This window comes from Kogia breviceps, chromosome 14 (genome assembly GCF_026419965.1).
Source record: "Kogia breviceps isolate mKogBre1 chromosome 14, mKogBre1 haplotype 1, whole genome shotgun sequence".
NCBI classification, from domain to species: domain Eukaryota; kingdom Metazoa; phylum Chordata; class Mammalia; order Artiodactyla; family Physeteridae; genus Kogia; species Kogia breviceps.
In genome coordinates this window covers 52,605,290-52,627,428 of record NC_081323.1, presented here as the reverse complement: position 1 = coordinate 52,627,428, position 22,139 = coordinate 52,605,290, and the positions used below count along the sequence as shown (strand labels likewise).

General features: G+C 39.9%; 1 protein-coding gene across 7 annotated transcripts in view; it reads right to left on the bottom strand.

The window, feature by feature from the left end:
• Nucleotides 1–1,714: 1,714 nt before the first annotated feature.
• The window catches only part of CSNK2A1 (casein kinase 2 alpha 1), a 54,088-nt gene continuing 33,663 nt past the window's right edge, over nt 1,715–22,139 (bottom strand). For all 7 annotated transcript variants that reach the window (XM_059039158.2, XM_067013035.1, XM_067013038.1 and 4 more), the window contains 10 exons: nt 19,111–19,212; nt 18,550–18,600; nt 16,441–16,500; nt 14,876–14,959; nt 10,198–10,308; nt 9,198–9,299; nt 7,570–7,670; nt 6,595–6,743; nt 5,482–5,568; nt 1,715–3,091 (listed from right to left, as the gene is read on the bottom strand). In XM_059039158.2, the coding sequence (XP_058895141.1) occupies nt 2,976–3,091; nt 5,482–5,568; nt 6,595–6,743; nt 7,570–7,670; nt 9,198–9,299; nt 10,198–10,308; nt 14,876–14,959; nt 16,441–16,500; nt 18,550–18,600; nt 19,111–19,212 (963 nt within the window). In that variant the 3' untranslated portion in view covers nt 1,715–2,975. The remainder of the gene's footprint in view (nt 3,092–5,481; nt 5,569–6,594; nt 6,744–7,569; nt 7,671–9,197; nt 9,300–10,197; nt 10,309–14,875; nt 14,960–16,440; nt 16,501–18,549; nt 18,601–19,110; nt 19,213–22,139) is intronic.

Sequence of the window (22,139 nt, the reverse complement as noted above, 5' to 3'; positions counted from 1 at the left end):
ACTCCTACACTTCAGTGCTCCACAACCAACCTTAATTCATCCCATTTCACATCTCCATCAGCCCAGTATTAAATTCAAAGCACTTGCGAACTAAGCCATCTATCACACACACGGTGTCGGTTGGAGAAGCATATTGCTCAGGCTGCAGGGACATTTCATTTGTTTAAATGTTTTTATTAAAAAAAAATTAAAGACCTTCATGGCACAACTTCTTCCCAGCACAGTTATGTTTTAGTTATACCAAATACAATACAATTACAACCAATAAATCATCAAGGTGGGGAGGGGGAACTTATGACTTCAAACTTAAAAGGGGGGAGGGAGCACTTCAAACAAAGTTAAAAAAAATACTTAAAGAACCTTTCAGAGTAATTGCCAACACAACTGTCTTAGATTGGCTTTCCATTTCCTGCCATCTAATCAATGCAGACACAGGTAGTGCTGAGAAATGAAGTGTCCCAATACAAGGTATACAGATGAGGTAATTTACAACAACACAGAAGTTGTTACTCTGTAAACCCTTGCCCCCCCCCACCCAATTGGGTCTTTTTTTTTTTTTTTTTTCCATGCTTCTGCAGTGACTCCTTAAGTAGCATTTTAAATACTTCTATTTCTTTTAAAAGCCTCTTGGGTGGCATTTCAGAGTCCTCTGCATTCACCTCACGTTTCTTGCAAGGTCTGATGCATGTTAGGAGGTCCAGCTGTTTGCAGCTCCCCACATCAGCCTCAGCTACACCTAGGTTTTCTGAGCTACAAGGGTGGGATGTGAAGTCTTGATTTACAGCCCTCCTCCCCTCCTCAAAAGAAATAATTCATCAGTCATAAGTGTCCTGTTCAAATCACAATCCAGTGCAAACGTAATCTCAAACTGCATCTCTGGCACATCTGGTGCTTTGAGGTTCTGCACAAATTCAACATGGTAACCCCCACAGCATTCTAGGGCATAAAAGGGTTGAGAACAATATAAATATCCACTGTTAAGTGGCCACGAAGAAGAAGATCACCCTGCCACATAGTCAGAATGTTTTCCCTATGGTTGAGAAGCATTATAAAAGGAGGCTTTAGCTTCCTCTGAAGTTTACCATTATATTCACTAAAGCCACCACCTGTGATAAAGTTACTAGAGCTAAGATGGGTTACAAAGTTAGATAAGTTCATTAAATTCAACTCCTCAAACAATTATGTTTATCTATGACGCCCAGGTGAGAAAGACTTGTGAATCTATAAAGGTAGGAGAATGGGGAACTAAGACTTCAGGCCTTAAAATATGTTGGAAGAATTTTTCCTAGTCCCCACAAGCAGCTATGGTAATGAAGCAACAGGAGAAAATACAGAGCTGATGGTTTTGCTATTGTGCTTAAAAAACTAGGCTTCCTCAGTGAAGCACCTGATAAACTTAGGTGGCTGGATTACAGTGGAAAATCCACTTTACACACACAAACACACAAAAACTGGCGACTTTTCCCATCCCCAATCCCTGCACTGCTGAGACACAAAATGAATTTATGGCAAAGGATCCTTAATCCCCAGAGATGCTTTGGCTTGTGGAGCTTTTTTAAGGCCTCTCTACCTGCCCAGTACCATGGGTTGAACGAGGGTTGTATAAAAATGGGGGCCTTGGGAAGCCTCCACGGTACAGGGCTGCAGGCCCCTCAGATGTGAACGTGAGCCACCCACCCAGCGAGACCTTTACACAGGGAACTTAAATCTAACCTTGATAAATAAAACCAAACGTTTATTTACACCAAAGAATTCCAACACTGGATCTTTCACATATGAAGGACAAAGTATTATATATATACACACAGCAAGGGGTGGCAGGGCTGTAACAAGAGAGTTTAGTTTTCCCACAATTACAGGTCTACCATTTCAGTTTCACTGGAGATAGTGGCTCTGCTCCTACTTCTCAGGTACATTTACAAGACTGAGGGGCAGGTCTTCTCAATGGATGGCATGTGAGGGAAGGGGAAGGTAGGAGGAAAAGAAGGTAGAAAGCTTAAAATAAAATGCAGTGGCCACATCTCTCATTAGCTCTTCAAGAGTTACTAGCATGAAACCAACATAGACAATGTTTTTTTCTTTTGTAAAAAGCAATAATTATACCCAGTAACTAACTGAATTCAAAAGGGCCAAGTCAAAGAAACCTGAAAAAGATTTTGCCTTCCCCCTCCTACCAGCTATAGAGCATGTTGGGAGATGAAAGGGGAAGAGGACCAAGGTAAGGAGCCTGGGAGGGACGGTATTAAAGTGAACTGAAACTAAATTATAAGTGAGCTGGATTTAGGTTAGGTCAATAAGACATGATTGATACTGAACAAACATTTTCAGGACCTGTCTGCACTTTGGGTAGATTTTCAGCATCTCAGTGTAACTAAGATATATTTCCACTAGATTCACCAGTATAACCCCACTGAAGCACTTTTGGAGTAAAGTGATATAAGTGACTAGCAGTACACTGCTCTTACAGGTTGGGTCCTTCCTTCCTCCTTCCTTCCCACCTCCCTTCAAGAAGCTACATTTTTGCAATCTCTGGAGGAGAGCATGAAATACAAACCCCTCAAAGTGTGGGATGGTAGGGGAGCAATGGTGGGCATGGGAATAAATCTCCACCCAAACGCAGCAGCCAGAATTGAGGCTGGTTTATCTTTGTTCTTTAGTGATGAGAGGAACTGAATTTGGAAGGGGAGAAAAAAATTTGTCCATGAAATATTCCACCTGCAGATAATTTTTCAGGGAATCCCCTGAGTTATGAAAAGTTCGAGTTAAAAAAAAAAGAAAGAAAAAAAAAGAAAAAAAAGAATATCAGCCTATTATAATTTTTCTTTTTTATGACTGAACTACTATAAATCCACAAGCAACGGTTCAGACACGGTGCTTCTGAAGTATTTCACCCCTCCCCGCCAGGCGCAAGCTGCATCAAGGGAGTAAGTGGACTCCCCAACCTCTGCTCAGGCATCAGGAGACAGAAGGGGCCATTACTGCTGAGCGCCAGCGGCAGCTGGAACAGGCATCCCGAGGGGGTTGGCAGCAGCAATCACTGGTGAGCCTGCCAGAGGTCCAAGGGGTGAAGGGGTTGGCACTGAAGAAATCCCTGAAAGACAACAGCTGACAGTGAGCTAGAGACACTAACCATGGAAATCTCAGTCACCAGTTTTTCAGTCACCAGTTTTTCAAAGCACCTATCGCAAAAGTGACACACATTCTCATTTAATTAAAGGCCTCTCCTTAAATTTTTACAAAGTAAATCTAATTTCAAATTAAATCTTCACAAATTAAAATGACAAGCTCCAATAAATTTAGTAGACAGGTAAAGAAACCTAAGTTTGGAGAGTTTAGGCAGTTTGTCCAAGGTGCATGGCTAGTAAGTGGTATCTATGCTTGGAATCCAACCCAAGCCTGTCTAGGGCAGCATGTCCAACCAAACTTTATGCTCTGTAATCTGTACTAACGTGATGGCCACTAGCCATATGTGACTACTGAGCACTTGCAGTGTGGCTAGTGTAGCTAAGCAACTGATTTTAAAATTTTATTTGATTTCAGTTAATATAAATAGCCACATGTGGCTAGTCACTATGAACTGAACAGTAGAAGGCTGGAGTCAAAGCTCATGCTCATGACCACATTCCCTAGTTAGCCAGCATTTTCAGTGCAGAAAGGATCATTTCTCATCTGTAAACTAAAATAGTATTTTAGGATTTACTTCCATTTAGTTTCTTCCACCCATGATCAGATTACCTGTTAGACTGCCCTCAATCAGCTAGTTCTTTACATTTTCAAAATGTTACATATTTTCTGAATAGCTAATATAGTTACATGACTCAAAAATAGCTGAAAAGAGTATACAGTGAGAATTCTCCCTTGCCCTGTCACTTGGCCAACTTATGGCACCACTTTTGGGGTGTATCCTTCCAGAAACATTTTATGCATATACTTATATATAATTTTATAAAAATATGCATATAAGAATCACATATGGGCTTCCCTGGTGGCGCAGTGGTTGAGAGTCCGCCTGCTGATGCGGGGGACGCGGGTTCGTGCCCCGGTCCGGGAAGATCCCGCATGCCGCTGAGCGGCTGGGCCCGTGAGCCATGGCCGCTGAGCCTGCGCGTCCGGAGCCTGTGCTCCGCAACGGGAGAGGCCACAACAGTGAGAGGCCCGCACACCGGAAAAAAAAAAAAAAAAAAGAATCACATATAAGAATGTGATTATATATTCTTGCTCATTCCTGGTCTTGGACATGGTCCTGGCATCTTGCTTTCTTCATTTCACATTACTACTTTGGAGTTGAAACTAGACAAGAACACAAACACTCATTCTTTTCTCTAGCCATATAGCATTCCACTGAATGGATGCCCTGTAATTCATTTTATCAGTTCCCTACTCTACATGGAGCTGTTTTTAATGTTCTTTGATTATAGATAAGGCTAGAATGAGTAACCTTGGACATAACTCATTTTGCACGTTGGCATGATACCCAGTGGATAAACTCTAGAAGGCAGCTAGTTCTTTAAAAAAAGAATTTAGACAACAGCAATTCTTTGAGGGTGTAAGTGCCCTCACGATCATGAGTATATCCATGTGGATGCTGCCTACATATATAATTCTTAGGGGACAGGCCTATGGTTTCTTTTGGGTAACTGTGGTTTCTTCTGGGTAAAAACTTGCTCTAAATCATAATGACTCAACAACATTAAAGATAATTTCATATAAACCATTATAATTACTAGGCACACTGTAGTTGCTCTGGAAAAACTCAGAGAACCATTCTTTTAAAAATTAATTTGTTTTATTTATTTTATTTTTGGCTGTGTTGGGTGTTGCTGTGCACGGGCTTTTCTCTAGTTGCAGCAAGCCGGGGCTACTCTTCGTTGCAGTGCGCGGGCTTCTCATTGCAGTGGCTTCTCTTGTTGCGGAGCACGGGCTCTAGGCGCACAGACATCAGTACTTGTGGCACACGGGCTTATTTACTCTGCAGCATGTGGGATCTTCCTGGACCAGGGCTCGAACCCGTGTCCTCTGCATTGGCAGGCAGATTCTTAGCCACTGCGCCACCAGGGAAGCCTGAGAACCATTCTTATACGCATATATACCCATGTACAAACCCCATCTCTACTCTCCCTCATTTTCTTAATCTTGTTTCTGAGGACAGCATCACCTACTGTCACTCTAACCTGTGAGATGAAAGGATCTCTTTACTCTTCATGGCTTGTTGAGACTTTCAAGTCCCAAATAATTTTTGTGATTCTGGCCTAGAAGAGACTGTTGATACTTTTACTCAAGGCAGGGCCATTAAGGTATACCAGGTTTTAAAAGCATCCTGAAACCTGGTGGGAAGAGCCATACAGGTCAGTATGTCAATAAGGTAATCATTATAGAGAAGAGGGAGGGCCACAGAAATTAGGTCACAAAGAGGGAGCAAAATTAAGAATGATAACTGACTTCTATCTTTTTATAAAAAAATAAATTTACCAATGAACTGACCTGACATCATATTGGCGCTGCTGACAGGCGTACTGCCCCCTGGCATGCTAGATGAGCCCATTCGAGCCTGGTCCTTCACAACAGTGTCTAGAAAAGAGACAAAAAGGTTAGATTCTATTATGCTTGAAGGATTAAACTAATGGTCTGGGGCCTTAAAGCAGTCATCCTCATTCTTTACATTTTATTTGTATTCCATATTATTCCCTTAGTAATGGAATTAAGGTGTCAACTGCCTTCACTATGAATTGAACAAGTAATACAAAGTAGAACTATCTTTCCTGTCAAACTGTGGTAAAGGCCAACTACTAAACTAAATAGTAGGAAAAGGAGGTAATTATCCAGAGTAGAGCTAATTTAAAACAAAACCAATCCTGTTAGAGTTTAATGACATAATACAATCTACCCTTACCCAGATAGAAATACATTATCAGAGTAAATTGGTTTTACTGCAATTCACAGCTTGGTGCCAAATAGGCCAAAACTACAGGCTCGTGCAAATTAGTGCTATGACCACAGACTTCACTCTACATCTCCATCAGCCTTTCAGTCTGCTTCAGGTACAGGAGACTGAGCAAGAGTGTAATTGATTCACTAAAATACCATCCCACCACTCCCCAAGGAACAACCCAACACAGTGAGTATGGGGTGCAGCTAAGTGGCATTTTCACGCATGACAGCAGTTAGCTATACTCACAAACCTAGGTCAAGGTGTTCATACAATAAGGTTTTCAAGCCTTTTTGGCTCTCTCCAACAAATGATTAACAAGAGACAGGACAGATATAGGGCTGTATGTTCTAATCCAACCACTCTAGACTATCCACTGAGAAGTGTCACCCACACAGTAACAAAAGCAATTTATTTAGGAGTGATCATGAGTCAGGTACTCTGTTAGATAAGAATCCTCTCAACAATCATGGTCCCCACTGAAGAAACCAAGGCTCACTGTGGGTGAAGTAACTTTGCAGCAAGCTAAGTACAGGAGGTTGGAATTCCAATTCTGTTCTGTAGGGCTCTGGGCCCAGAGCTTTCTTCACAGTATATATTCTCCCCTGCCTGGTACAATCTACTGGGCAGGCCTGCACAGGTTCTGTGGACTGAACAGCTGGACTCACAGAAATAGGGGTGCTCCATGGCCTCTCTTGCAGTGAGCCGTGACTGGTGGTCGTACCGCAGCAGCTTGTCCAGGAAATCCAAGGCCTCAGGGCTGACAAGGTGCTGGTTTTCACTGTGGACAAAGCGTTCCCATCGCTTACGGGAATGTCTGCAGAGCCAAAAGGGGGGAATGAGAAATGGACCAAGGGGCAGAGAAGCCCAACGTTTCACGCCTACCTTTTCCTTAGAGGCTAAGATTCCAGCCAATCACCAGAGAAATAAAAACTCAAGAGACTAGTCTTACACCGCTCTGCCACTGCAGAGACAACAAAGCTAATTGGAGAGACTGGAAATAGCAGTGTTGCAGAAAAGAGAAATCTGGGTCCCCACAATTTCATGAAACATAATTCAGGTTACTTTACAGGACTGAATGCTCCTGCACAGCAAGGAGGGTCAGGTGGCTGGGCTAACCAGGCCTCCCTCCCCATCCCCCCAACCCCCCTTCCTGGCATCTCTGCCACTTGGCCAGCAAAAGCCTTTGTATCAAGAAAGTCCACCTCCTCCTGTTAAATGGTGAATGAGTTAGTATTGTGTCTAGTCACTAGTTTTAGAGTCTGTTGTCTGCACATCAGTCTTGAAGCATGTGCTTATTCTATGACTATTTCTTTCTCTTAGAGACAATTCTGTCATTTAGAGAAGCAAGCTGAATCAGATTTTGATTTCTGACTCAACTGTAACCCTTCTACTAGACTCTACATAGTCAGGAATCTTCTGACTACAACCTCCACACTCAGAATCCTGTAAGTGAATCTGGGGAAATGGCCATTCAATGCAGTGCTTTTATCACAGGGCTGCCTATGCAGCATTCTGTAGCACTGGACCAGATACCTCAGCAGTGTTGGAAAAGAGAACATAACTATTCTGGGGATCCGAAGTACCAGTTTACACCCAAACTGCTCAAGGCACAGACGCACAGATTTTATTCTGTGACTTACCTGCCCAAGATATCGTTAAAACGTGGATCTAATTCAATGTTGTATTTGTCAATATAATCATATAAATCTTCTGTCCCCAGAACCTTGGCTATCCTCACCAACTAGGATTGAAGAAGACAAAACCCACACCAAAAGCATATTACATGATTAAATCAACAATTAACCATGACTGAATTAACAGAACTGGATCATCATGGCTACAGGTATGAATGTTACACCCAATTTACTTCAAATTTTTTTGCACAACATGAATGGATTTCCACATAACGTTCCCTAAATTATTACTGATGTGAATGTATCAAACAGAAAAAGCAAACCACTTTATAACCTGCTTCCTTCCTTCTGGTGAAGTCGTATTTTTTTCCCCCCTTACAACCCAGCTGAAGATGTCACTTCCTTTGGGAAGCTCCTCCCCAACCCCATATACTCAGACCACTCATTCCCATTACAACTGTCTTTTGTATCTTGTCTACACTTCTACTCTGACATTTACTACTGTAACTTACTTTCTTATATGTTTGGTTCCCTTACTAGATAGACTATGAAGGACTTTCGAAATGAGGGGCTATTCTTTCTTTTTGTCTATATTCCTCAATTCTGCATGGCACCTGATAAAGAGCTGCTGATTTTAACTGAATTCACATGGTATTCTTTGACTCATATGAAAAATGGTCATCATATGTATATAACATTCTCGAAATGATAAAATTGTAGAAATGGAGATTACAACAGAGAAGCATGAAAGAGGGGGAGGGGAAGCTGGTGCAACTATAAAAGGGCAAATGAAGTATCCTTGAGGTGACAGAGATGTTCTGTATCTTGGTTATATTGGTATCAACATCCTGGTTGTGATACTGTACATAGTTTTGCAAAAAGTTATATTAGGGGGAAACTGGATAAAAGGCACACCATATTTCTCTGTATTAATTCTTACAACTTCACATGAATTTACATTATCTCAAAATAAAGTTTAATTAAAAAAAAAGTCACTGTGCTCAAACAAGGCAACAGTTCCTTCCACAAGGCCCTAGAATCATTCCAGTTTCCCTTGAATGAAATGGCCCCTTGATCTACAAGGGGAAGTGAAGCTAGTATAAAAAACACCATCTATATTTCTAGTATAAAAAATACCATCTGTATTTCTACTGACATACATCAACTCAATCCATATGATGAGACAAAAGGATCACAGTAATACCGCATATAAACATGTTGGAGAAAACATTCCTAACCCTGATGAAAGCTCACATTAGGAGATTCTAAGGTAATATCCTATATTTTAAAACTATTATTCTTTGAATTATAAAATATTTCCTAAAACATGTACATACAAGTATATCTCACAATTAAACGAGCAATGCAAAGGAAAAACTCTAATTTTAAAAAGCTAAACCAATAGTTCCCAAGACACCAATCTGAGGATCAATGTCAGGTTGGCTGACAAGCCATTAACTGAAAATTATTCTAGGGCCCCACTCTCAGATTCTAACATTAATTTAACAGCTCTCAGGTGAGGGGCCTAGGCATCTGTATTTTAGCAAGATTCACTGCAGTTTCTAATGGGTAAGAAGATCTGGCCATCACTAGGTAAGACCAGTAAATTTCCTAATAGGAACAACATATATCACCTGATCATAATTGTCATGTCCATGGAAAAATGGCTCCTTCCGGAAGATCATACTTGCCAGCATACAACCCAAGCTCCACATATCCAAACTATAATCATACATCTGCATTAAAGAAAATGTCGTCATCACACATGAAATGACAAGAATGAATCCTGTCACTTCAAATTTTTTTAGAAAAGCTTTTTATTAAAAACAAACCACTCCACTGACTTAAAGTCCAAATACCAAAAACATGTTTTTCTTCTATGCATTCCCACCCTCTCATTTTAAATCTGTACATACTATTTTGAATTACTTTCTTCACTTACATTAGAACACCCCAATTGTCAGCCTATGGAAACCTTCTAATGTGTGTCATTTTTTTATTGCACGAATGCTTCAGAATTTAATCTTTAACTTCCCCTACAACAGGATAGTGTTCTGTTTTTCACGATTATAAATAATGTTGTAAAGAATATTTTTATGTATAAAATGTTTTTTGAACTCAGGGTTATATCCTCAAGATGCCAGAAAAGGAATTTCTAGGACAGAGTCTGAACTTTTTAAGGTATCTGATAATAACACCTGGGAGGACTGGGGCAGGAAAGGTATTACCAAGGATTTTGTTTCCATGAGAAGAGTGCTTTCTTTTCTTTTTTGGTAGAGGGTAGGTCTTTATATTTAGAGATAATTTAAGAAGAGAACATTTTTTTCAGTTTACTTTTAAGGTTGGTTAAATCTAGCTTACAATTCTCAAACTAGCTGTGTAATTTCTGATTAGAAAAAGTGTCTTTCTCTTCAGTTAGGATCAAATGCAGATCTATTCATATTCTACTGACATTATGACAATACCATAAGTTGTGGCAGATGAACTGAAGTGGTTCATATTTTACATTCATATAAAAGGGATAGCCATGGATGTGCATAAATGGCCTACTCAAAAGTGCAAAATGACATTTTTTGCAAATTATGTGCAAAATAAACACAAGGACCGAAATTTTATCTGCCCTCCTCTCCTCACCTGATAGTCTACAAGTAGCTCAGGACCTTTGAAATATCGGGAAGCAACTCGGACGTTATATTCTTGGCCAGGATGGTAAAACTCAGCCAAACCCCAGTCTATTAGCCGTAGCTGAAAGAAAAAGATAATAAATAATGAGTGACTTTATCTTTTAAGTTACCCCTCACACTGCCATTAGAGTACTCTATTTTTTGGCTGCACTGTGTGGCTTGTGGGATCTTAGTTCCCTGACAAGGGATTAAACCCGGAGCAATAGTGCAGAGTCCTAATCACTGGACCACCAGGGAATTCCCTAGAGTAATCTTTTTTAAAAATAACAGCCATGTCACTCTCTATTGAAACCCCTTCAGTGACCACCTATTGCATTTAGGATGAAAATAAAACTTCTTAGTTTGACATACAGGGTTCTCTCCAGGATCTAATACCTTTGCTCTAGTGAGACTTACAGTTCCTGAAAAATACAAACTCACTTTGTGCTTTTGCAAATTTTTTTGTTTTTTTAGTGATTTTTAAAAACATCTTTATTGGAATATAATTGCTTTACAATGGTGTGTTAGTTTCTGCTTTATAACAAAGTGAATCAGTTACACATATACATATGTCCCCACATCTCTTCCCTCTTGCGTCTCCCTCCCTCCCACCCTCCCTATCCCCCCCCTCTAGGTGGTCACAAAGCATGCTATGCGGCTGCTTGCAAATTTCTTAAACTGCTCATCTGACTAGAATGTCTCCATTATTCAATCTAGACTCCTACTGTGGTGAACACCTCATCTTTTGAGTTATTTAAGTTAGCTCCTTTAATGAAGTCTTTTCTAATTATGCAAATAGAAGCAACTATTGTCTTTGATATGCCCCCCACCCAACCAACCTCAGATAAATTTCTTTAATAGAACCTACAGCTCTTTACTGAATATTTGTTTGCTACCTTTTTAAAAAATATGGACTGGGGACTTCCCTGGTGGTGCAGTGGTTAAGAATCTGCCTGCCAATGCAGGGGACATGGGTTCGATCCCTGGCCTGGGAAGATCCCACATGCCGCGGAGCAACTAAGCCCATGTGCCACAACTACTGAGCCTGCACTCTAGAGCCCTCGAGCCACAACTACTGAGCCTGTATGCCACAACTACTGAAGCCCACATGCCTAGAGCCTGTGCTCTGCAACGAGAGGTCACCGCAATGTGAAGCCTGCACACCACAATGAAGAGTAGCCCCCGCTTGCCACAACTAGAGGAAGCCTGCGCATAACAACAAAGACCCAACACAGACAAAAATAAATAAATAAAATTAATTTATATATAAAAAAAAAACTGAGTAAAGAAGAAAACATTTTTAAAAAATATGGATGGTAAGATCCTTGAGGGTAGGGACTGTTTTATTCACCTTTGCTAAGTTTTAGAATTCAATGTAATGCCCAGTACACAGGAGAAAACCTAAAAATATTTACTGAGTGAATGCAGTAAGAGAAAAGCCACACAAAACAGCTCTTACCAAAATGTATCCTGAAAGTGGAAACAGTAGTAGCGAGGACAAGAGGCAAGCTTAGCAACTATACCTCAAAAAAAAAAAGGCAACCTTATTTGCCCTTTTTGTGCAAACCATGACCATGATTTGAAGTGTGAGCAGTAAGGTCTTGAGTAATGCCTGACTGCTCCAGCACTGTGTCCAGAAGTTCGCTGTTAATTAAGTTCAGTGTCTTCTTTTAGTAAACAAAGGGAAATAAAACAAAAGGTATGAAAGAAAATATAACTTCTTTATCATCTTTCTCTTCAACCTCTTAATTATCAGTGCTCCAGAGCTGTCCCTGAGCTTCCTGTCTTATCAATAAGTATTCCCAGATGAGTATTTCTGGTCTTGTAACTTCACACACAGTATCTCTGCTTTTCCCACCTATACTCTCTAGCCCACACATATCACCAGCCATCTCTCTGTGATCACCTAACAGACATCCCAAAACTAAACCTCTGATAATTCCCCGCAAAACCTGTTTCTCCCACAGATTCCTCCTCCTCTGTTAACTTCCATTTATCCTGTCATTCAGGTCAAAAACTTTTCACCCTGGACTCTTGTCTCCCTTCCACCCCAAGTCTAATCTGTCAACAAATCCTGTTGGCTCTACCGTACTCTGACCATATCATCACATCCACTGCCATTGCTCCAGTCCATGCCATCACTAGTCTCTGATTTACTGCAATAGCTGCTTTTCTTAACTGGTCTACCTTTCACTTTTACCCTCAATTCTCCACAAAGGAACCAGAATGATCCTTTTTAAAAGTATTTTTATTTACAAATGATTATAAATTCATAGGAATTTGGAGATGTTCTGTGTACCCTTCACCAGTTCCCCTGATGGTAATATCTTACCTAACTATAGTACAAAATCAAAACCAGGAAACTGACAATTCAGAGACCTTTTTCAGCAGTTTTACATGCATAAGTGTGTGTACAGTACTACACAATTTTATCACATGTGCAGCTTCATATAGCTTACACCACAAGATAAAGGACATCACCACAGATGTCCTTTGTGCTATACCTTCCTCTCACTTTCTAACACCTGGTAACCTCTCTGTTTTCTAACTCTATCATTTTGAGAGTATTATAGAAATGGAACCATCAGTTTTTTTGTTTGTTTGTTTTTTTGCAGTACACAGGCCTCTCACTCTTGTGGCCTCTCCCATTGCGGAGCACAGGCTCTGGACGCGCAGGCTCAGCGGCCATGGCTCACGGGCCCAGCCGCTCCACGGCCTGTGGGATCCTCCCGGACCAGGGCACGAACCCGTGTCCCCTGCATCGGCAGGCAGACTCTCAACCACTGCGCCACCAGGGAAGCCCAAGTTTAACTTTATGAGACTGCTTTATTCCCACTCAGCGTGAGACCCATCCAAGCTGTTGCATTATCAATAGTTCTTACTAATCAGTAACAATACTACATGGTATAGATACACCAGAGTTTGATGAATCATTTATGCACTGAAGGTTTTTGTGTGGACCTAAGTCTTAGTTTCTCTGGGATAAATGTCACTGCTGGATTGTTTATAGCTTTTAAAGAAACTGACAAACTATAAAACAATAGTTTGACATTTTCCAAAATGAGTATGCCACTTGACATTCCCATCAGCAATGTATGAGAGATTGAGTTACACTGCATCCTTGTCTGTATTTGGAACTGTCACTATTTTTTATTTTAGCTGTTCTAATAGATGCGTAGTGAACTTTTAAATACACAAGTGAGAACTTACCAACCCTCTGCTCAAATCCTGCAAAACTCGTTTCTTCGGAGAAAAGGCCCAACAGTGATCTTCCAGGTTTTGCATGATCTGGTTCTATTTATCTCTCTGATCTCCTTTCCTTCCCCTCTTCCCTGTGTTCATTCTATCCCAGCTCTAACCTTGTGCTGTTCCAACATGCCAGGCACATTCTTGTCTCAGGAGTTGGCACCTGCTATATCCTCTTCCCGAGACTGCATGGTTGATTCCCTTCAAGTGTTCTCCAAAATGTCACCTTCCTAATGAAACCTTCTCCTTACCACCTTGTCTAAAACTGCAACACCATCTGCCACTCCCTATTCCTGTTTTATTTTTTTCTTCCACATCACTTTTAACTTTCTATCCTACCAGTCTCCCCTAGATGTGAGCTCGTATGGACAGGTATTTTTTACCTATTTTTGTCTCACACATATATCCCTAGCCTCCAGAACAATACCTATTACACAGTGTGTGCTTAAAAGAATACTAACTGAATGAACAAATCACCTATATCCCCAAAGCCTACAACAGAGAGCCATCACTGCATAAAAGGTGGGCTTGGGTCACCTTAAAAAACAGAAATGTAACACTGCAGCTTTCATTAAAAGTACTTGTAGAGCTCAGGGGCCTCATGATACTTGCTAATAATAAGCAGCAGCATTTTCTGAATATTTAATCCATTTCACAACTGTACACACTTAATTCTCACAATAACCGAGTGGCATGCAAGACAAATAGTACTTGTATACCCACTGTATAGGTTTAAAAAAACAAAAAAAAGGAGGCAGATGAGGAGAAAGGCATTTCCCATGAGAGCAGTTTTTCAATAAGTAAGACTAGAAACCAGGTTCCCTGCCAAAACTAATGTTTTACCCACTACACTAATCTGTTTTCTTTTTGATAGGAATATGAATGAATGAATAATGTTTTAATCACTGTGATTTTTTAAAAAAAATTTATTTTATTCTGGTTGATTGACAATGTTGTGCTAATTTCTGCTGTAAAGAAGTGATTCAGTCATATATATATATATATATATATATATATATATATATATATATATATATATATATATATACACACACACACATTCTTTTCCATTAGGGTTTATCACAGGATATTGAATATAGTTCCCTGTGCTATAGAGTAGGACCCTGTTGTTTATCTATTCTAGAAACTCCCAGTCCGTCCTTTCCCCCCCCACACCTCCTCCTTGGCATCCCCAGTTTGTTCTCTGTGTCTGTGAGTCTGTTTCATAGATAAGTTCATTAATGTCATATTGTAGATTCCACACTGATTTGTTCATTCATTAAATATTTATTAAGTGCCTAACAGGTACCACGGACTATGATAGATGCTAGGAATAAAATGCTGAAGATGGGTTGTTAACTCTATCATGTTGATAAATAAGACTTGTCCATCTATCACTTTACCTTTCTGTGCTCATGATCAATCATGACATTATGGGGCTTTACATCTCTGTGCATAATCCCCATGCTGTGACAATAATCCAGGGCCTGTGGGAGGAACAGGTAAGAAAGGAAAGCATTAGCTTGCGTAAGAGTGATTTTTTAGTTAAAGTCCCTTACCTTTTCCTCCATAGTTTTCCTTCTAGCCTCACAACACTCCTGAGAGTCAAAGTAAGGACAATCACTTCTGCAGGTATTTTTTAGAGACTTGTGCAAATCCATGCCTCTAAACTTCAAATCCTGTTCTTGCACAGTTGTTTCAACATCCTTTTTGTTAAAAAGACTCAAAGCGTACACCAATTACATGACTTCCAATTTCTCCTCCTTACCCAAAGCCTGGATTATTTTCACAAACACGAGCCCCTCAAAAGAAGAAAGCTGATCTGTACTACAAACCTCCTATTCAAAGAACAGTAATTCTTTAGCAGCTAAGAGTCTGCAATAGAGGTCGGCAAACCACGGCCCATGGGCCAAATATGGCCTGCTGCTTGTTTTTGTGAATGCTTAATTGGAACACAGCCACATATATTTGTTTGCATGTTGCCTGTGGCTGCTTTCATGCTACAACATCAGAGGTGAGTAGTGTGCGAAAGACCCTATGGCCCACAAAGCCAAAAATTTTACCATTTGTCCTTGTAAAGGAGTTTGCCAACTCCTGATTTATGACAACAAACCCAATTTGAAAACCATGTCCAACCTCAAACTAGTGAGTGGCATAACCTCTGGGGCTTGCTAATCCAGGCCTTCAAGTCAGTTGTCATTGGCCAAGTTCTTGTCCTTTCTGAAGGGTAACTTGGGTTCCTATGGTTCCCAGGGTTAGGCAAGCATATCCTTAACTTTCGGAAGTCCTGCTTGGCACAAGAATGCATGAGCCAATGGAAAGATCAAATATTTCTGCTGGCACAGTCTCTTCAGGGTACTTCTAAGGTTCAAATGCAGGCTTTATGTCAATCCTCATTTAGTAACACACTAGCCAACTCTTAGCAATCTTCTTATCTATAAAGCTGATCTTCTGACTACTGGAAGCAATATATTTGGTGATCCCACTTCAGGAATCAAAGTTCATTCTAAATCACCAATCTCTAAGCACAGATTTACATAATCTTTAGGACAATGGCCCTTTGAGGGCTGAGTTAAAGTTTACTGTTTTACTTGTTCAACTTTAAGTGAAATAAAGTACACCAGAAGCCAGTACACCAGGAGTTTTTTTTTTTTTTTTAACAAGTTTTGACAATTTAACTGTAACTTTTCTGAGAGCAAGATAGAGATTACAAATATTTGTTAAGGAGTCCCACCTCTCTTCTAAATACCCCTTACAAAGCATTATAAATTATATTCTTACTAGACCCTTATTCCATAACCTTTACATCAGCATAAGAATTCTGATGCTACGAATTTATTAAAAATTTATATAAACAGACCCCCAAACCCCATATTTTACAAAGTTAACCCACTGGCTTTTCTGCAGTCATTTGGATTATTTAACAAAGGGGAGGTCTAAAGATAATTAGTATTCAAGGTTCTCTTACCTTCAGAATCTCATACATGTAAAATCGAATATCATAGTCTGTTAACGTCTGGTACAATTGCTGTTAAAGACAAATGCAACATTTGAGCCATGAAATAGTACTGAAAGGAAGGAAATTTCTCATCCTCATTTGTAATAATTCAAATCAAGACTGGGCACATTTACCACTGTTCTAAGATCTGTCTGTTCACCAGTCTCTACTTCTCCCAACATAACACTAAAGAGATACTTTGGGGTCTTTAACTCTATATATAAAAGTGAAGAATTACTTAAGTTCATATTGCTGAAGCTATAATCTACTTTTGGGAACATACCAATTTACATATGCAACACGCACTGATATACATTTGTAGTTTTTCATTTACCTCCAGATCTTCTCATAAAACACATGTGGGCAAACACATAGCCTCCTTAGTAGGGAATTAATTCACCTTTGGCCTACACTTACAGGCACTGCAGATCACCAGTGGGTATGCAGATGGACTGCTGCCAAATCTGCTGAGCCAATTTAACAGAACTATCCCAATTTGAAAGTAAACTCTGAACATGTCATCTTTTCCAGTTTCTAAAGAGTTTCAGACTTAAAAAAAAAAAATGTACATATCATTAAATGGTCAGTGGTGTCCGCTGACATTTTCCTTGAAGTTATCATTCTGATTCTAAAACAATTCTTCCTCCTTTTTTCCTCCACTCAGCAAAAGAATTCACTCATTTATTGATACCTAACATTTCTTTTTTTAAAAAAATTATTTTTATTTTTTTTAACATTTCTTTTTAAAAAAATTTATGTATGTATTTATTTTTGGCTGCATTGGGTCTTCATTGCTGTGCGTGGGCTTTCTCTAGCTGCAGCAAGCGGGGGCTACTCTTCACTGCAGTGTGTGGGCTTCTCACTGCAGTGGCTTCTCTCGTTGCAGAGCACAGGCTCTAAGCATGCAGGCTTCAGTTGTTGTGGCACACGGGCTCAGTAGTTGTGGCTTGGCTCAGTAGTTGTAGCGTATGGACTTACTTGCTCTGTGGCATGTGGGATCTTCCTGGACCAGGGCTCAAACCCGTGTCCCCTGCATTGGCAGGCAGATTCTTAACCACCGCACCACCAGGGAAGTCCCATATAACTAATGATACTGGCCTAGCAAAGGCAAGTCAAATACCTTTACAAGTTAAAACCCAAGAGAGTGCCTACATTCTTCTGTTGTGCTGGAGTTGAGAATTGTTGAAATTGGCCAGAAGTCAGAGATATCTGTTGCAGAGGTTTGCGCTTTACCAGAATTTACACTACCCTTTACCCACCCATCTCTTTTTAAGATCTAGAACCCAAAGCTTCTGAGGAATCCTAAGGTATAAGCAAGCAGTCCTTGCTTTTATATACACACAATATATTTCTTCTTGAACTTTGTCATTTTAAAGAGAAATGCCCTAAGGCCGGATCCTGACTAAACATGAGCTATTGCTTTCATTAAATATGACATCACTGGAAACTGTCAAATGAATGGTAAACTGTCAAATGGTGAGAAATAAAAGTACTGGTCATTAGAAAGTGCACTAAACAAAAAGGCAAAATACCAAGATATGGAAAGTGAGCATTGTTTGTACAAGAGTATGTCTATATTTAAATTTAGCACTGTAAGGGGACTTCCCTGGTGGTCTAGTGGTAAAGAATCCGCCTTCCAATGCAGGGGAGGTGGGTTCGATCCCTGGTCTGGGAACTAAGATCCCACACGCCTCAGGGCAACTAAGCCTCCATGCCACAACTACTGAGCTCGTGTGCCTCAACGAGAGAGCCCACGCGCCCTGGAACCCGTGTGCCACAACTAGAGAGAAAACCCGCACGCCACCAACTAGAGAGAAGCCCGTGTGCCTCAACGAAGATCCCGCGTGCCATGCATGCCACAACTAAGACCCGATGTAGCTGAAAGGAAGGGAGGAAGGGAGGGAGGGAGGGAGGAAGGGAGGGAGGGAGGGAGGAAAGGAAAAAAAAATTAGCACTGTAAGGATGAAAAGCTCTTTTTAAGTAAGTTAGAAGGAAGCTCTTCTAACAGTAACATCCCTGAAAGACTTTCTATGTGGTCTAAAAACACAACAGCTTGAAATGGTTGGTTATACACTATACCTTGAAGTCTGTGTTGTTTACGTGTTCAAAAACCAAGGCGGGAGTTCGTGACTAGGGGAAAGAAAAAGAAAACACACATTAGTAATAGCCCTGGCAACTTTAGTGGGCACAACGTTTGCGGACACTACGTCGTGAATTTGGCAGTCCTTGCCTCAGTAGTAGGAAACCCTCTATTGCTATAAGCCCTCCCCACTCTGATCATCATCACACTTAGGTCATATTGGGGATGGATTTCAAACAGAAGACATGGAGCTGAAGTCTCACCAGGCTCTAGGCAGCCCAACAATGCGCCCATCGCCCATCGGCATCGGACCTGAGTTTGCAAAATGGATTAACACATTTCAGTTTCCAGTGCTATCAGTCTCTTAGCCTAGAAGAATAAGAAATAGTCTGTGGGTGGAGGTCTCTTTGAAAGAAAGACCCAAGCTAGTTAAGTGGTATAACTGATTAAGCACTTTTAAAGCAGGACTTAATGGTAGAGGGAGGAACAGAGGCCAGTTGTGCTCAGGGTCAAACACCACCTCAGCCGTGGTGGGCCTTACTAGCGCCTATTATACTCACCACAGGGTCTTTTACAATGTCTGCCAGTGTGATGATATTGGGACCGCCTCGCAAATTCTCCAAAATCTTTATTTCACGCTTGATTTTCTTCTTCTTTACTGGCTGAAAGGGTAAAAGTACATCATTAAAAAAATTATTTCAGGATATTTCAACAGGTAATGTAATACAAGAATGGCTTACTTATGAGCTCCTTGAAGGAAGGAAATATGTCAGATTTATCTCTGAATCCCCCTTCTCCTAGCCCTGTGCCAGGTACTTTGCAGGTACTTAGCAAATACTGAATTGAAAGAAAAAAAGATTTCTACTCCAAAGACCAAAATTCTGCAGAATTACCAATTAATTCCAATATCAGTCCTAATGTGTTAACTTTTAAAAACTATACAAACTAGGAATGTAAATGGTAATACTAAGATATATCTAGAAAAATCTTTTTATTAATTAGCATGAAACATGGGGCTCTTTCCACTCCTTCCTCTAAGTCTTATAAACACCCTATAGAAATGAAGGAGATCAGGACCAACAGCAAAGATGGCCACACCATCTTTGTGCAGTATAACCTTTTGGGTTAAATGTGTGCCTAATGTGAATCCTTCTTTCATTGCCTGCTAGCTGTGTGTCTATGGGCAAGTTATATAACCTCTCTAAACCTTTCAGTACGGGTAAAACGATCAACAAGAGTACTCATCTCATAATACTATTGCAAGAATCAAATGAGATATCTGAAAAGACCTCAGAATATGGGTGAGACATAACACATAATATCTGTCTAGCCTTATAACCAATATATCCTCCACATTCCTTTATCTTCACCCATCATTTCCACATCTGCTGTGGTATAGAAATCTCTTTCTTGTTTTTTTTGAGAACGGCTTTGGTCCAAATGCACCGCCTCTACAAAACCTTCTTTCTGAACAGTCTAAAACAGTGCTGGTCCAAAAGAAATATAATGCAAGCCACATGTGTATTTTATTTTTTTATTTTTTTTGCCACACCTCACGTCTTGTGGGATCTTAGTTCCCACACCAGGGACTGAACCTAGGCTGTGGCAGTGAAAGTGCTGAGTCCTAACCACTGGATCGCCAGGGAATTCCCCACAGGTGTATTTTAAATGTTCTAGTACCCTCGTTTAAAAAATATAAAGAAACAGACAAAATTAATTTTAACAATACATTTTAGTTAACAAAAATATAACCAAAATGTTATTATTTCAATATGTAAATCAATATAAAAAATTACTAATGAGAGATTTTATATTCTTTTTTTTGGTATTAGGCCTTTGAAATCTGCTGTATTTTATGCTTACAGCATATCTCAGTTTGGACCAGCCATATTTCAAATGCTCAATAACCACGTGTGAGCTGTGTCTGCCACACTGGACCAGGCAATCTTTCCTATTGGTGTTGGTCACCTCAGACTACTGACACACTGCATACGCTTCTTAGAAACCGTTGTAAGTATGTATCATCTCTTCATTAACAAGACTACTGGTTGCTAAACTTTGATTATCAACCTGGGTTTTTTAATATAAAAACTGTATAGATCTGCTGAATCAGAATCTTGAGAACAGAGCTGGAGATCTATTTTTAGACACTTTTCAGGTTGATAATCCAGATCTAGGAACTACCAAACAATACTGTAGACTCTTTTAACCTTTTCTTGAGTCCTAAGCACATGGTACAGCAGGAAGCAAGCACATTTTGGAAATCGACTGTCCTCAAAACCTGGCTTTGTAGTTGTATAGCTTTGGGAAAAGCACTTAAGTGTTTCTGAACTTTACACTTGCCTTGCAGAATTGTGATGTAAATACTACAGCTACAAAAGGGCCCAATGCAAAGTAGATAGTCAATAAATGGAAGCTGGGAATTCCCTGGTGGTCCAGTGGTTAGGACTCCGAGCTTTCACTGCCAAGGGCCTGGGTTCGATCCCTGGTCGGGGAATTAAGATCCCGCAAGCCATGAGGCATGGCCAAAAAAATAAAAAATAAAAAAATAAAAGTAAATAAATAAATGGAAGCTGTTTTACTAATAGTGAATTCCACATTTAATTCAATCCATGGCCTCAGCCTTGCTTCTATTAGAACTCATTACACTGTCTAGGAAACAAGCTGATCACAAGTTTTCTATTTGCTTCGACTATCAGATCTTTCTGATCTGCTGGAGTATCTAGGAGATGTTTCTACTCTCCAGGAACTAATCCATCAATCTCTCTCCTGTTTTCTACTAAATCACTATATCCCAATTGCTGGTTGATGGCAAAAAGCTACTGGTTTACAAAACTTTTATTCTACAGAACCCTTAAAATCTATAAACTTACAAAAGCTAGACAGACCAGGCAGGTCACTTAAATCCTAATTTAATGTGATCAATACAAATTTTGTCTAATAAATGGGGGGAAATTAAAAAATTTAAATCTAGTTATGAATGAACTTAATCTATAATTATACCATCTAGCTACACAGTTACAGTAACATATACAGTACAGTTAGGAAAAGACTGAGCTAGAAAAAAAAAAATCTTTCCAAACCACCCATCACTCAAGACCATGAATGGCTCCCAACAACCTAGATGAGATAAAAATCATATTTTTCAAGGCTGGAAGGAAATGGAGATGTTATCTTTTCCCAGGCCATCACTAATTTAATCTCCCTTTCCAAGTTTATTTCCCATGTATGATCACATGATAGCTTCAACATGAAACATTACTCTCACTTATTTCTTCCTCTTTTCTTAATCTTGTGCATTCTAGATTATGCTTCCCTTCCATGCTCCCATCACACCAATCCAAATCCTTCTCTCACTCAGGGCCTGAAAACAGTTCCAGGGAGCTTTGCCTAACCATCACCACTCTCTTCTGAACTGTAAGACTCATTATTTATGCCTTTCAGATGACTCTAAATAATGTATCACCTCACTCTATCATATACTTTTCCATAGGAATATCATCTTACAATTACACAGAACTTCCGTTTCCAAAGTATATATCTATATACAATTTTGTATTTAATGCTGGTAACTCTCATTTTCACAGAT